Source organism: Zootermopsis nevadensis, unplaced genomic scaffold (genome assembly GCF_977971745.1).
Source record: "Zootermopsis nevadensis isolate Lab colony 2312 unplaced genomic scaffold, Znev_1.0 Znev_ptg000020l, whole genome shotgun sequence".
NCBI lineage: Eukaryota > Metazoa > Arthropoda > Insecta > Blattodea > Termopsidae > Zootermopsis > Zootermopsis nevadensis.
The window spans coordinates 2,968,678-2,985,558 of record NW_028259152.1 but is presented as its reverse complement, the minus strand read 5'-3'; the positions used below and the strand labels follow the sequence as shown (position 1 = coordinate 2,985,558).

Below are 16,881 nucleotides of genomic sequence, written 5' to 3'. Positions count from 1 at the left end.
TTGCAATGCTGTCTTCAAGAAAACTGCGTGAGAGTATGAAGAACGGACTACAGGAACCTGTCTATGTAATCATTGCAAGGCGGCTGAACGGAAATTTCCATTGCAGTGTAGATCAAAACCGACAGCTGCTTCCGAAAGAAATTAAATTAACAACACGCATAATGGCTGCCATAATTATGCATATACTTCCAGAAAACTTTAAAATAAACATACAATAAATCTCAAAGAAAATATCAGGACTTCCGAAAGTTTAGCGAAACATTTTGCCTTAGCGGAAATTAATGCAGTTAGTATTAAGGTTTAAGCTTTGTCGAGTAAACTCCTTTGGTCTGAATCGTACGGAGAAGTTTAATAATTATATGATCTGTGGAGAGATTAGAATGTCTGAGACAAAGCGTCATTTCTATAAAATTACGAGATATTATCATGAAGTGGATATAATTGACACGTAATTAAAATGTCGTTTCTGATTGCGTATCTGTGTGTTCGTATGTTCCTTGTAAGAAACTAATGAACACTTTACATTACTTACTGCATACAGATTAGTTATAATATAATTCTGTTGGTGATTTTAGTGTCGATTTATGTTTATATATTTAGTTTTATGTATGTTTATTTACAGACCAATCGAATCTTGGCATGAACGTTTCTTGAATCCATTTTAAAAGAGCCAGATGTTTATTCTTCTGCCGGAAGGACGGCTGCAGTATCGAAGTTGCCATCAATAATTTCCGTCCTCTTGTTTTTATGTTCGCTGATGAAAGACGTCATTTAATTGTCTATAGGGAATTTCTGAACCAGTCGGCTCTGGTATATATATATAGAGTGTTTCTAACGTAAACCTTTCTTTTCTTGCCAATTGTATTACATAGACCGAGTGCAGATGGATGTGACAGCTGTTCCTATGCTATCTGCTTCACTTACACGTCACACACCAGGGTTTTACTCCCACTACGTCAATTTCATCCTTCTTATTTTGTTGGAACTATGTCGTTGTCTTCATTAGAAATTTGTTAACATTTATTTCAGGAGCATGTCGCCCTTTTATTCCGGAACACCAGGGGCCATGTCAGCCATAATAAGCAGGCTAACAATTCAAGCACATAAAATGTATTCTGTCTTACTTTCGTGGATAAGTGATGCTCCACACACTTGGACATAGCAGAACCGACACGCTCAGCTAGCCAAGAAGATCATTGCTCCTTCTTTTGGAATTCGAATTCTACAAACATACCCATAAAATTTCGTCACTGGACTCTGCCATAAGCCGGTTATATCCAGTCTATTGCCTCACACACTATCAGTGTAAGGTACAATTTATATATTTGGGGATGTTCTCCCAGCCAAACCTACATTTCTTCACTTTAGATTTCTTAGACTGAAATGTTGTAAGCCTACTTGCTTCTCATTTCCATCACCTTGCCCTGTCCATTTGTTCCCTCTTTATTTAGTCTTCCCAGGTAGGTTAGTTGATTCTGGAAATTACGAAGCTCATATTAGGTAATTATCTCCGCTATTTCTTTCTTGGTGGTATTAAGAATTCTGATCACGCATTCTTTGCTTCCTGATTCTCAACTTTTCGGTGCTTGTACATATTAATAATTTCGGTTCTTTCTTCATGAAATTTCCCCTGGGATCACATGTGAGACTCCCTGATCTACTTACGGGTAACATGGACAATGCGAGTGATCCAGTGACAAGGCATTCACACTGATATTATGAGTTTTATGAATATTGACCAATTAATATATATTAATACTTATGTGATTTGTTAAATACGAGGGTGGAGAGTTTAACACGCACAAAAAGTGCTCTTTTAGACAACTGAAGAAGGTATTGTTTCTTCAGAAAATCTAAGAGTCAGAAAAGTCCATCGTACATTATTTCGCTTTTACCATGAACATTTTATTTTACGCATGGGTTCTGTTTCCTTGCCAATATGGCAGCGAAGTTAAAGTAAGTCTCCTTAAATGCGACACACGTTGAATATTTTTAGACAGCTCTGAAAATGGAAGAATTTCAATAGATATTTCACATGTTTCAACGAGTAAATGGTCAATTGGCAGACAAAAATTCGGCTGTTTTGGCGCACCTTATTTGTCCCTTCTAGGACTAAAACTCTGTGTAATTAAATTAGAGGAAATGTCCAGTCAAGAATGAATTAAAATTCACATCATATCTGTGTGGATGACATCAGTTTATGCCGTCAGCATATATTATTAGCATTGTATGTGCAGCTGTAAACAACAGTCACCTTTGTTCTGGGTTCCACCCTCTCTGTCGGCTTCTTTATCACGCGAAGATGGTAAAGATAACGTCGAAATATGTCTATATGTCTATACTTAATTGCTTGAATGCATTTTTAAATGATAAATGTACGATAGTTTAAAAATTCAGTTGTAACTGGCTAATTGCAACTCGATGTCTCAACAGTTATGTCGAAGAAAATGGTTATCTTCTGGGTTGTTGCGCCATGCAGTCTGACAAGTTTACCGACGTTTCAGAGGTAGGACCTCTGCCAGAAGATAACCATCGGCCTCAAATCCTACAGTTTCCCTTCTATTTCGTGAGGTATTCGTGAGTCTGAAAACCCATTCTCATAAAAGTTACAAATCTTAGTGAAATCTACATTTTGAACCATATCAAACATCAATTCTTTCGAACTGAACTATAATTTCAAGTACGTTGGCGTGACTCTGCACAATATAATGACGAAATCTTTATGTCATGGGACATAAACAGGAGCCCTCCCCAAGTTGAGCCCTTTCTTCCTCGTGCAGTCATGATGACTCGCTGTGTTACTCAAACGCCACAAAGATAAGAAGTGTCTCAGAATCAAGTCACATCCTGGCAAATGAACGAATTTCTTAATATAATGATTCGAATTCCTTTCCTAAGAATTTTATAAATTGGATATACTCTGTGTGCACCAAGAATATTAATCACCATTCTTTCTGTCTCCATCGCCATTATATCGACAGTAGCATGGAAATCACCAGCACCATCGCGACCCGTAATCTGATTTTGCCATTAATTTCAACGTTTATCACAAATATTCTCTTTCCAGCGAGAGCCTCCTCCGTGCAACTGTTAACAGAAGATTTCTGTCTTCCGTGTTGTAACGCCGTGTATTCTGGTATAAGTTTACCAACGTTTCAGAGGTTCTTGCTGCCTTCAACATGAATGAACTGGTATTCATACAAGTTCTCACACATCTTCACATAAAGCACCTTAAAATTATTCTACTCCTAGCAACTTATTCTTGCACAAAAAACATATGATGCAACTTCAAAATTGCATTTCTGATAGTTAAGCATCTTCTTTCGGTGGATGCAAGAAACAACAATTTACAGGTTTCCGTAAGAACTAACGTCTATAACAATGGTTTCGTGTATCGATAAAGAAGATAATGAAACGCTTAGCGAACTGCGTAATAACGTTATTTTAGGGCTCGGAGATGTGTGACGCGTGACGCATATCGTAATATTATGTTTCCCGTTGTAAGACGCAAACGTCCTTCCGCTAGTCAATAAATTCCCCACATTTTATTAAACCCAAAGATTTACCAGAACTTCCTACACATAATACTAATAAACTGGATTTGTCGTGTTAAGGTCATATTTATTTTGTTCAGAAACCAGTATACAATGTTCACAGGACCATCACAATTCTGTATAAAATTCAATTGTAAACATTTTATATTTTAAAATTATGTGAATGGTGTTAAACATGGATACGAAGGGACTGCATGGCTTAAGCCGTTGTATTAGTGATAATTACGCGATTTAAAATATGAAAAATAATGTACCAAATGCGTTTTAAACACATGGGTTTGTGCCGTAAAATGTTGTTTAATCAGGTATTGTACTTTTGGAATACCAATAACATAAAAATAGTTATTAAAGATAGTTACGTAAATAGTTGGTTTTGAATATTTGAGGATTATCAGGCACGCTGCAAGCCACGAGATTATAAACACCACCATTAAAATGTTCATAATTCCATCAAAATTTCCTTTGTATACAAACACCAAGCGTTGCTCATTCGTCTGAATTCTTCTGATCCTTAGCAGTAAACAACGTAGCAGATGCTACAATTTATGCAAAAGCTAAGTTAATTATCTATTGTGGTTTAAGAATAAAACTGGATTATGATTACAGTGAGTATAGCCAAGCCTCTTTCTTCATTTACATCTGATGCCCTCCTAATCTTCACAGGTCACAGAAAGTCAACTGTAAAACTGATTCAGTACATTTATATCTGTATTTTGCTTTAAAATTACTGAACCTGTAACCGGCTCTGAAATATAGCAACGTTTCACTTTTTAATGAATCAAAGGGTAATATAACATTCTCAGACGAGTTCAATATTAATTTTGGATACTTCTCATTCTGTTCCTGCAGTTATCAGAATTTTTGATAGGTTCTTTAAGGCGTAGGTTTCGTCTAAAATTATTTCACGTACAAAAATTATGTATATGTGTTATATTACGTGATTACATGGATCTTATGGGCTTGGTTTACTTCAGGACCTTGGCTGGTTTTCACAGGCCTGGATTACTTCCAAGATTTCGGTGTACCGTTGCATGAGTGGTGAATCCGGCTCCACCGATGAAAGTCCTGTAACGGAATTCTGAAACAAAATACCATAAGTTTATTAAAACGTAATAGTAGTAGTTCTAAAGACAGCCATCAAATTGTGCTCCGTCTTCTCTGCGTTTACTTGTAGGCCAACGTGTAGTATAGCTTCTGTTCTACTTTGTGGTGAAATTAGAATGACCGCTACAAAAGATAAGGTTTTGGTGAATACCTCACCTTGAACAGAAGATCCTTCGTGCCATCAAAGTCACCAAATAGCTTGAAGAGGTCCGGGCGTTTGCTGTAGAGGTCTCCAGCTGATAGGATCGCATGTCGAATTTCGTTAAGTGCATTCTGTGACTTCCCGTTGCTCGTTACAACCTGGTAACAGGTCACAGTACTTCAAAGCACTCCAGTGGATAGTGGATATAATTTAATGCTTCAACTGAAGACTTTATCACTCTTTTGCGGTCAGAAAATCTCTAAATGTTTGTGTATGAAAACTTGTAAAGTGAAGGCGATGTTTGTAGGCTGTGGCAGTTTCAGGCTAAAATTTATTAAGCTTAACTTTGAAACAAAAGAAATCAATGATATGAAAGGCAGAAAGTGAGAGAGTAGTGAATAACATTGCAGTTACAGGGGGAAGCAGAGATAAATTTACGACTATGAAGGTTCCCAGGCGATGCCCGTTTGTCATTCTGGTAAAGGTAGGTTGAAGAGGTTAGGCGTTCATAAGTGGAGAAGTTAGAGAGCTGAAAATTTGAGAACTAGAGAAAAATTTACAATTTTGAATTTTATATTGAAATTGAGAAGGCGGAATTTGGTGAAATTTTTATGTTTCATGACGGACGTACATGAAACCGAAGCCTCAGAGCGATTATGAACTGAGAGACGTGATATTTTCATGGTATATCCGTTGCAAATCATCAACAGTTCTCAATGCTTAATCTTAGGTATTCATATTCCGTTGTCATTGCGCTTTGATATTTAGGATTTTCATCCAGCATGGTGCTACCACCATCTGGTATCGTGTATACGCGACGGTTAGGATCCCTAAAATACGGCATTAGCTAAAATTGTGTCAAGTTGTCGGACAGTGACGTAAAATGGACGTTAGATTCACTGTCACAAGATAACACTATGATATGATAGCCATTATATTCTTCAAATAATGTGCATTTCCATCGTTAAAAATAGAGAAATTGGTTTGAGGATGTGGATTGGATTCTTCTGGAGCAGTTTAAAGACCAATCAGCAAGGCAACAAGCCTTTGTGTTCTATAGAGATATTTCTGCACTTTTCCTCTCGGACAACGCTCACCATGTGTGGGGGAACTTGTGCCAGGTGACATCGCGTGTATTGGTCGACGGGGGCCCGTCCTCCATCAGGACACAGCAGTTCGAAGTCCTCAGATTTAAGACCTGCAGCCCACCCGGCGCTGTTATGGCCATCTGCAACCAAAAGAAACATGGTTGCCGCCCAGGAACGACCTTCCTAAGGCTCTTATTTCAGCTTCAACTGTTTCGGGGGGGTGATACTTTACAAGGCCCCTTTACGAAGGTCTGTATTGATTCTGATATCAGTAAAACTCTAATAATCACTTAACCCTTTGAAATAAAAACGAATGAGGGAAAAATAAATTTTAAGGGAAGTAGTGAGAGATACTATATTTAACAGCATAAACAGAGAGAAATTTTCGGCTATGAAGGTTCCCAGGCAGTGTCCGCTCGTCCTTCTGGTAGTGTCACATCCCCCCCCCCCCAAGATGAATTTATCCGTTTTGTCGTGTACTACCGCGTAGTCTCGTCCAACGTAAGACATTTTGCCATTGATTGATCTCCCACTGAAACTGGCCCATAAAAGTCACTTCTGACATTACTTAATCCTTACCTGTGTTTTCAGGGACCGTTGTGTGTTTCACAAAGGCTACGTCACCGGAACCGGAAGCAAGACACCGGAAGGCTCCGGTGTAACCGAAGTAAGATTCATTGTTGCTGGCAGAGCACCGCGAAGTTTGAGTTGTAGCGGTGTCTGTGTTGAAAGAAAAGTAAAATAAAGTTACTTATTCCACTATCACCTGATCACACGCGTTTTAAATTTCAAGGACTGCTCTGTACCATAAGAAATACAGCATTTTCAAGAAGAGAAGTGGTGCATTAATATTTTTTGATATTGGACTTTCGGGCTGTAACACCGTGTGGAAATATTGGTAGATACCGACATACTTCCTCCATCTACAGCCCTGAAATGAAGCAGGAACCTCTTACGAAACGCCGGTATCTACCTAAAAGTAAACAACCCATAAGACAAACATCTAGATCTTAACCACCGCGAGAACCTCAAATCTCATAACATTTATTGGTTTGCCTCGATTGACTTAAGGAAATTTTTAATAATGAGATTTTGAAACAAGGTGATATACTTTAGGGTTGAATAAAGGCATAACATTTATTCATCAACTAAATATCTGAAATTGTTCTCAAAAGAGACCGTGCACCTAAGAGTTAGTCAAGTAAATTAAGAAGAGTCTAATATTTAAATTCAATCAGTAGCATTATATATATATATATATATATATATATATATATATATAAAAGGTTAGATTTTGGATCATTTGGACACTTACCTGAAGAATCCAGGTTACCGGCGCAGATACTGCAGAGTTTCTCGGGGTTTTCCTCAGCGGGATTGTTTTCTGGGGCTAGAACACCGGGCACGCAGCTGCCGCCAGAGAAAAACTCAGACAGTGCTTTGGGATATGGGCAGTTGTTCTTGCTGATTTGACCCTTTTGCAGCAGGGTATACAGCGGTACGTTCCAGCCTGTCATCAATACAACCCAAATTGAACCTGGACTACGAGACCTAATCGGCAATTGTCATGATTTTTAAGAGTCATAGAGAAAAACTGAAAACTGTTTTGTTTTTCATTTCGAAATACTGATTTATATAGGCTAGTGATTAAAATCTTAAATGAACGCCATGAAATACTTTGTTAGGGAGGTTTCTCGGTCTATGTGGCTCCTAAATACATCCAGAAGAACTCACCGGCTGTCCGCCCGTACCCTGTGTGACATGATTTGGCACCCCGAAGATCGTCGAAGGATTGGTAAGATGAGGACTTCTTCACCACTGCCAGTGCGTAGTACAGGGCTCCATGTTCGCCATATTGTTCTGCAATTATGGGCTTCAGGTTGTACTGCCTGGGAACAACAAATTATCTTTGTTACAAGATTTCAGTCAACAATTATAGCTTTCGCACCATAAAACAGATCTCTTATATAGTATATACATATGTGAGGATTACATAAGGGTTGGTCACTGAGGGAAGATGTGGTTGAAGTTGGCACAGTGGAGATGACCACAAAACTCCATCTAGCTCCCAGCTACAGAATACGTTGAGATGTATTTATTTATTTCCAAGTTCTTGTACGCCTTCACGGCGTCCTGCATACTAACAGGGGCAAAGCTTAGCTTCTGGCTGGCCACACGTGCCTTCAAGGAGTGTCACAGGGGAAACCGGTTTCATGAAACTGGAAACTAATTTTTCATAGGAAAATGGAGTTGCTTTAATTTGTAAGTAATACAGAGTCACATAAAACTACTATTGCGCAACTGTTCTATCACATGGCTCTGTGAGTGACTTCTAAATTAATACAATGGCGTTTTTCGATGAAACCATAGTTCCCAGTTCTTTGAAACCGGATTTTCCTCTTGTCCTTACACGTACAAATTTCCTTGACGTCCTGTGTAAGAAATGCACGCTTACAAGTGCAACGATCGTACGCCTTCAAGTTACTGCAGTCTCGACAGATTTTATGTGCGCAACCACTCAGAGCTCTGATTTCTGCTGAGGAGGCTGTACATACAAATCACTTTGCATGGGAAAGGCGTCTACTTCAATAAAGGGGATAGGAATCCTGCTAACACTGAGGATGCTACCTAACTACATCAGCTAGTCAAAAAGTTCCCCGCCTTTAATGGAACCCCGATGGCTCGTATTTCTCTGCAACTGAAAAAATAACATGTCCACAGCAAAGTATTGTGTAGCCCTTACATAAGACAGATAATTAAACATCACAACGGGCGCTCACCTCTGGGCTGTAAACACCTCCCCGCCGTCCAGGGTAATGACGTCAGCACCGTCGTCACGCACCGTCTTCATACAGTCATGGAGCGTCGCTTCTTGGACGCAGTCAAAGGCAGGGCGGATGTCACGCGAGAAGGCGGCCTGCCTCAGCAACCTGCACTTGGCTAGTTCCGTGCTCGACGTGACGCAGAACCGGACGGGGCGATGGGGCGCGCCTGTGTCTCGTTCTATCACATCCGTGTAGTTGGCTGCAATGACATAAGATTTTGTGCTAAAGAGTGCAGAACAGGATTATATGGTGTTTAGGACTGGAGATTCACAAAAATTTGTGCGAAATTCCTGTCAGCACCATCACAATCGCAGCTTTGCATTTAGATCAAGTTGAAAGTTATGTGCAGTTTCTTAAAATGGCGTATATTACAACAAAATGGTGTATAGTATAAAAATGACAAGGTTCATGCAAGATCAGAACTGAGTTTGCCATAACAACGCCAGACAAATCCTGGCGTGCTAATTGTCGGTCCACATCGTACGTTTATCTGTCAGAAAAGAAGGTCTTACCTTTGTTGAGATAGTCCTGAGGGGAGTAGGGACCCTGGTTATCGACTGCCAAAGTTTTATTGTTGAGGTCCAGTACTTTGCTCAACCACTCGGCGTTCTCGGTCTCACCGATGTTGTTGGCCAGAGAGATCTGAGCCCTTAGGTCAGTTATGTCGCTGTGAAGACGTTAAAAGCACTCGTCACAACAGAGACTCAGACACCACAGAGCACAAGTTGTTCTGAGTTAGAGTGAATAAATTATCCGGTTTCAAAATGATTCATCACATTCACTAATTCCATGGAACAGGGTCTTTCTTGAGAAGCAAATTGAACCCTCAACTAGCAAAGAAACTCCTCGCCTTTTGTGGAACCAGAAGAATCATTACCGTATTCACAAGATTCCGTTACATATACCTATCCTGAGCCAGATTCATCCAAACGTATTTTCTTAAAAACCGTTTTAATATTATCCTCCCATTTATACACAGGTCTTCTAAGTGACCTCTTCATTCAGACTTTTCGAACAAAATTTCAAAAGAATTTCTTTCCCCCCATGCCTGCTACATGCCCTGCCAATTTCATTTCCAGATCGAGGGGCTTGCAAAATGACACTTGTTTAACGAAACGTCTCTCTCACCTGTCCAGGTCGGCGTTGGCAACATAACCCTGCCAGGGGCGGGCTGCCCAGATGCACGGTTTGCCTGTTATGGGTTTCTTTGTGGCATCAGGGCAGAGAAACGCGTAGTTGTTGGGATCCTCGCCAGTGGGCACTGCCTGTCCGGCTCCAATCGGAAGCTGACAACAACATCCACAATTACGATTTGGAGTGTCTTCCATTCAATTAAAATGAACACGCAAATTTAAATATGGCGAGTTTTCATGGAACCAGAGAATGGGTCTTCCAGCCACCAAATGTGATCGTGCTGGTTACCTACCCCGAAATGTTTCTTCACGTAGTAAACCTTGGTCCAGGCAACCTGTCCTCCGTGCTCGGAGAGACATCTGAGAGCGCCATCGTATCCAGAATACTTGTCAGGGTAATCGCACACCTCTGGGTGCTCACAGAGAGCACAGAGGTTGGAATACTTCGTCTCTGCAAGCAACAGTGAGTGACCGTTAAGCAGAAACAGCATAATCGACACACTTATGTTTTGTAACTCCTGAATGAATGACTAAAATATCTTATTTTGTTATTTTATTTCTATGACGAATTGCGTTTAAAACACTTGATGGATTGCGTAAATCAAAGCAAATGCATTTATCACTACTGTCAACATTGTCAATACTAACATCAACCGTAGATGTAGGTGAGGTTGGCCTAAAGAAGCAATGCTTGTTTTATTGGGCTGCTTGTCAACAGAACACGTGGACAAGCATAATGTCCAGGACTGGTCATTCTCTTTGGCTTTTCTACTGATCTGTAGTTTTGAAATGCCATTTCAACCCATAATTATGCCGAGATCGAAGTGTAATTTTGACAGTATTTTAATGGACTTTGCGTATTCATGTCAGTACTTCGTCTAGTAATGTAAATTATTTATTATTTTCATGTTGTATTTTTTATTATAGTTTAGTTAGTTTAAATAATGGCAAAATATTTGTATTCGTTATGAAGTTCTGAGAAAGATCATTTTATGGCCTATTCGTCAATGAATGGATAGAACAGCTGTTACAAAAAGTGCATGATTCATTAATGTATATTGCCCACGTACGAGTGTTTTATAAAATTAAATAATGGACTTTATGCACCATCTAATGAGTTCCATTTCAACTATCCAAGTGTAGCGCAGCGGTCTGTGGCGCCATTTAGTAGTGTAAATCTTAACTAATACGAGGCTTAAACGTGAACTATGCCCGTCGTCAGCACAAGCCTGGCACTGACGTAAATACCAGCATAGAATCATGCCTTCAGCTGTCATTGAACTACAGTGCACGATTCATACCTAATTGCCCTTGAACAGATAAACACTGGTTGAATTTAGGAATCAGTGGCCGATTGGATACACTTCGTAACCTATTCCAGGGGGATTCCTACATGCCGAACCTGATGACAGACCATGTAATTCGTGAATCTTGTTGTTTCAACACATATCGTACCAAGCAGGAAATGTCTGTTCAATGGATTATGTTTTTCGAACACCAATCAAGTAACCGAATAATTGAAGAGAGACGCTTCCAAAACCTCAGGATTCCTTGTGAAACCCAATTTCTTCTTCTCTAGTTTCAGACTGAAACCGCCGTGTTCCTTACCAAAAGCAATGAAGGGAAAGATACCAATAAATTCTGGACGCTCAGGACCGTTAGTCCCCTATCTTATATATACAGTTGTGTGCGTTCTCTATAGCTCTAGAACGGATTTCTAATTTTCTAACTGCGCAAACGCGAAAACTGGATAATGAGCACCGAGGAATTACTATATTCTGAATATGAGTTAAATCGCAACGTACTGAGGGCCTGGTTCTGGGCTTGGTCTGGAGCCCACTTGCCGACGAGGCAGGCCTGACTGAACAGCTCTGAGAGGGCATGAAGCTCGTTTTCCCGCGGTGTGAGGTCTGGGTTGTTCAGAGAACTCAGAATTCCCATCTTCCTAAGCTGTGAAATAAAAACAAATAATAATTGTACATTAGATTTGAGGTTCTTAACAGCTGTGACGACGTCGTTATAAAAAAGCACAAAACTTCCCCATTACAAAGATCAATTATTTAACGCCGTTTGGAGAAATGGTTACTGTTTTTTCTGAGAGTCACAAGAAGCTGATAAATACACTATATGGGCAAAATATAACGCGTTATTATTGGTAATGAAAGTGGTGCATATAGTTACCACTGGGTTTTAAAGTGTAAAGCTAAAATGTCTGTGCTTACCTTGGTGATGGGAATTTTGTATCCCACATTTCTGCCCACTCCTGTGTGACATGACTTCAGTCCTTTGAGACCCTGCAGGCTGCTGATGGACAGGTTGTTATGAACCACGGCTACAGCTTCGTAGCGGAACTCCTCTACAAAAACATGACGTCACTAATACTAGAACTGAATGTCTCTTTGCTCCTGAATATATTCTGTTTATGCAACACCATCACGGTATTCATATTTACTTAAATTTATATTCAATTTGCAGGACAGTCTCAACAACAAAGGACGAATATGCCTCTCTCTGGAATATTAATATTTTCCAGATGCGTTCTTTTTAATATTGTTATGTTTTTAGCAGGTTAATTTATGTTAGATACAAATATAACGTTGCAAATCTAATAGGCAATAAATATATATATAAATATAACTACCTTCAGGGTTTTTGCGCCCTGATGGTAAATTTCTATCTGAATACACGGAACTACAACACAGAAGACAGTTATATTCTACTAATGACAAATTCTTCTTGACTGTTGCTTCGGTGTTCTACATCAAATTTCTGCAAAGACACTCACCGTTGGGTTCCTCCTTGGTTCGAATTTCTTTGAATATGGTGAAGTCTTGATGAGGTATTTTGGATGCTATATACATGTCCTCCGGATCCACTGGCTCAAAGTCTGCTTCCCGATGTTGAATCTTTTCCAAGCAGTCCAGCCTTTGCAATTAATAAAACATTAAAGAGTATTTATTACTCGTGGCTATTGCATTGGCATAAGCTCCTACATGTTGAGGAAACATGTTTCTGGTAACGTTCCCGAGTGACGTACACAACTTACCAATGTCTAAACCCTTTCCGTGTCACACACAAGACATTACACACCTTGTTTATATGCAACACACCTCTCCTGGCGCCTACCTACAGCGTGTTTGGAAACACATGTAACCCACGGACGAAACGTTCAGGAAATTTTCCTTCGAAAGAGAATCTGTGATAAATTATATCTATAAATCCAATTCCTACCTCAAAACAGAATTCAACAAAAATAAATGCATTACTTACGTTTAAGGAAATAATCGGTCTTAATTCTAGGAATCATACAAAACCCATAAATACTACGCCGGCAAAATGCAGAGTTATTAAAAGTTAAATTAGACGGTACATATAATTACCACCTGTGTTTATATTCTTCAGCAAAGAATGTTTAATCCAAACTCAGCCAACGGTTTCAAAGACCACTTTGTAATCAAATCATGCTTATATCCTCGAAGAGCTGTAGTTCGGTATTTACGATGCGGTACAAGCATAGATATATCACATAACATGTCCCATAACATGATTCGTCGTGAGAAATACAACGCCCATAAATTTCAGTTTCTATAAAGTCACTTCCTCCAGTGAGTTACGTCTCTTTTTTGACACAATGTGAGCCAATACGTGTGACGGGCTACTGGAAATAAATTTAAAGTAGTTTACCTGTCGCGAGCAGCAACGCAGGTCATATGAAGTCCACTTTCCGACGCCATAGCCTCGCACAACCCCATTCTATCTTTCGACACGCATATCTTGTCTGGAAACAATCATTAAATAGTTTTCATTAAATGCTTAATTTTCTCTCTAGCCACTGCATTACTGGCAATGTGACAGGACTGGGTTTGAAGGGCAGGGAGAATGCTTCTCACTCTCCTGTTCAGAATTCGTCTCCACTTCTCCCTTCCAAAAACGTAAATCTGTCATTTTATCTATGGCGTTGTATGGGTTTGGAATTTGATACTTCCCCCTAAGGAAATAACATAGACCGAGAAGTGTTTGAGAAGAAAATAATCAAGAGAAAATGTGAAACTAAGAGGGTTTAAGTAAGAGGAGGTCGGAGAAAAATCCACGAAGAGTTAAGTTGGATCTGAGGTTCTCGCGGCGTCGAATCCGAAGATTTCTGTCTCCTGGGTTGTAGCGCCGTGTAGTCTGGTAGACGTTTATCGAAGTTTCAAAGGTCATACTGCATCCATCGTCAGGGCGATGCGTCATCGCCCTTATGATAGGCATTGGTAAACATCTACCAGACAACACGGCGCTACAACCCAGAAAAGGACCATCTAGGATTTCCATAATTCGTAATCTTCAAATGTGATTTGGATAATCAAATTAAACACGGTGATAAGGACGGGATACGTAGTACTTTCAGCAGAGAAAAGACTTGTAAAAATTTTAACCGGGGAACCTGAAAGGAAGAGGCATAGATGGGAACATATGATTAAAATGTATCTTTGAGTAGCAGGATATTAGAAAGTGGACAGGATTAATCTGGATCAGTATACAGAATAATAGTGGTGTTAACTCAGTAGATGTTAACTCCTGCAAATAATGCCAGAATTAATCTGAGGATTTCCTAAATGTTAATCGAACGTGATATGAGTCCTGTTATAAGAAACTCGCTGCCGGACTCTCTCTTTGGTCTGCAATGCCCCAGGTATTAGAACTAGTTCACTTTGCAATTGTAAAAGATACATGAAATTAAGTGGTGGAAAGTTTGAATTGTAATACCAGAACATGTTTTGAGGGACTGCCTCGTACGGAGACAGATTCAAATCCAAATAGTCTACAATTTACATGATTTTGTCCTTAAAACACGGGGGTCTACTTTCCCTTATGGCTACTAGGTGTAGAAAATATTTGTGTAAAATGTAGTGTAGCTGAATGGATGTAGGATACTAAAATAAGAACTTGTGTATTTTTTCCGATTTGACTCTGTGCTCACTGTTATGAAGTTAGCAAAAATGAGCATAAGGCAAGTAAGATAAAGAATGCTAACAAGTAAGCCAAATAAATTATAAATATCGACAACAGTGACTATTAAAATAACAAACGAGCACGAAAACAGGGAATAGAAAACTTCAATATGCTAATGCAGACTTTGGACAAATACTAAAGGGAATTTTACATGCTGAATAACCACAAACTGGAAAGCTAGCAGCTTCATAATTCATAAACTTAGCCAAAATATTACTAGAATGATCAAATTAACAAATATTAAGTTGATGGGGCATGTATCACGTACGGGAAAATGTGAAAAATCACTTGAGGGACCTGAGCGTAGTTGGGAGGATAATATTAAAAGAGATATTAAAGAAATGGTTCATGAGGATATGAAATAAGTAATTTTAGGAAATATTTTAGAACATCAAATGTATTTGTATTTGACGGCAAGTAAATAAAAGTGATTTACTACATTTCTTTAACCGCGACATAAATTACGGGTTTTGGCGACCACTACTAGCTACAAACAGCAAGAATACTCAGGGACTGTGCCGCTAGAAGCAGGAAACTCCGCGACGGACTCAGTGATCGCCCATGGCTGGAACAACGCGCCGTTCCGCGATCACAGCCGCTAAATATCTTTATAGCACATGTGTATTTAATTTTCATTAAACTTACGCCCAGTGGTAAATTCATCGACCTGAAACCAACTCAACAGGAGTTCATATTGACACCTCGCTGGACTACTTACAGGTGCTGCGATGATGGTGTACAGGCGCCTCTGGGGTGGGCAAGGCGAGAACTGCAGGCAACAGCACACTCAGGAGAAGCATCATCTTGGCGACTGTGAAACCAGCACACAGACTGCGTGGTTATATACAGCACTCTCTACTACCTGCGTCACTAACATTAACTCTCAACGCTAATCACCTCTGACCGTCTGATCTTGACATGTTTTTCATGATCGTACGCTGGAAATTACCCACAGACTTCTCTCAGTACAAAGTCAACCTCAATTATATCAATTTGTTTACCGCACTAGAAATTTGTGAATTTTTCTGTGACTGGAGCAGAATTCTTCTTGAGACGCTAATAGTTTCTCAGCTACTCAGTATCTCCCTGCCTTGTATGAAACCCAAAGGTTATTTTCGTGCAAAACAAAGCCCACCACCGCTCCTTATCCTGAGCCAATTAATCTAGTACAAACACTCCCACCCTATTTCTTTAAGACCAATTTTAATCTCATTCTCCCATATGTTCACATGTCTTTCAAAAGCCCTTTTCAATTCAGGTATTCCTATCAAAATTTTGTAATGCATTTCTAATGTCACCCATGCGTGCTACATACCCCGCCTTTGTGTGATTATTACTGTACACAGTTCCACGTAACATGGATTGGTTACCGTTCCTGAAGGTGTCCGTCTAACACATGTGGTGTTTCTTTTAAGATTATAATTGCACAATATGTCATATATTTATGTTTATGGAATTTGTGTTTGAAAGTTTCTTAGAAATTCAGTTTTCGCGATCGTAGATAGATCAAGATAATGACATTTTCCCTTTCCGTTTTGAAGCGTTACTTAATCATAAGTTCCCGTTACAGTACTAAGAAACTTACTCGTATTCTAGGTTAGGTCAATATTAGCGTGAAGGTATTTTGTTTGTAAGTCCATTTCTCTGCGGCAAGGATTAGGTATAACTTACAACTAAAACAAGTTAGTATCATCAGCAACATTCTTAACTACACAGAATCAAAATGCACATTAATCTTCCTCGATCTGCATTAACATTCAATCACCAAACTATATTTTCTCCTTCTCCTACTATTTCTTCAGCTGTTAAATATCACAATTAGTTCTGAAGCCATGTATCGTCTGACATTTAGTAAAATTCATTGGACGACGGATTGGTCCGTTGCATTACCTTTTCCTGCACAGACGACCACAGAACTTAAAATCGTGGGCATTTAATCATGTTCAGAGCCGATTTCGAATCCGCAGTACCAGACCTAAAAGTTTCTTTTTCCTTTGCTGGATTTGAGGGTCTCACGGCAGTGAGTACGAAGATGGATGT

The 16,881-nt window shown here is 39.4% G+C and overlaps 1 protein-coding gene across 1 annotated transcript; it reads right to left on the bottom strand.

Moving 5' to 3' along the window:
* Positions 1-3,600: 3,600 nt before the first annotated feature.
* Positions 3,601-15,716, bottom strand: Tsf1 (Transferrin 1). The gene is made up of 15 exons (XM_022063656.1): positions 15,560-15,716; positions 13,531-13,624; positions 12,632-12,771; positions 12,069-12,202; positions 11,652-11,796; positions 10,140-10,297; positions 9,842-9,999; positions 9,226-9,380; positions 8,669-8,912; positions 7,623-7,777; positions 7,204-7,398; positions 6,468-6,608; positions 5,898-6,028; positions 4,815-4,958; positions 3,601-4,632 (listed from the first exon to the last, which is right to left on the bottom strand). The coding sequence occupies exons 1-15, from the start codon at positions 15,642-15,644 to the stop codon at positions 4,525-4,527; spliced, it is 2,187 nt and encodes a 728-aa protein (XP_021919348.1). The 5' UTR covers positions 15,645-15,716; the 3' UTR covers positions 3,601-4,524.
* Between the last annotated feature and the right edge of the window lie 1,165 nt (positions 15,717-16,881).

What these genes read in the sequence shown, in the direction of transcription:
- Tsf1 (XM_022063656.1), bottom strand. Translation starts at nt 15,644, where the DNA reads ATGATGCTTCTCCTGAGTGTGCTGTTGCCTGCAGTTCTCGCCTTGCCC. An exon ending in GCCAACGCCGACCTGGACAG is followed by an intron (nt 9,381 to 9,841) that starts GTGAGAGAGACG and finishes ACGTCTTCACAG; the next exon opens with CGACATAACTGACCTAAGGG. An exon ending in TCAGGACTATCTCAACAAAG is followed by an intron (nt 8,913 to 9,225) that starts GTAAGACCTTCT and finishes ATGTCATTGCAG; the next exon opens with CCAACTACACGGATGTGATA.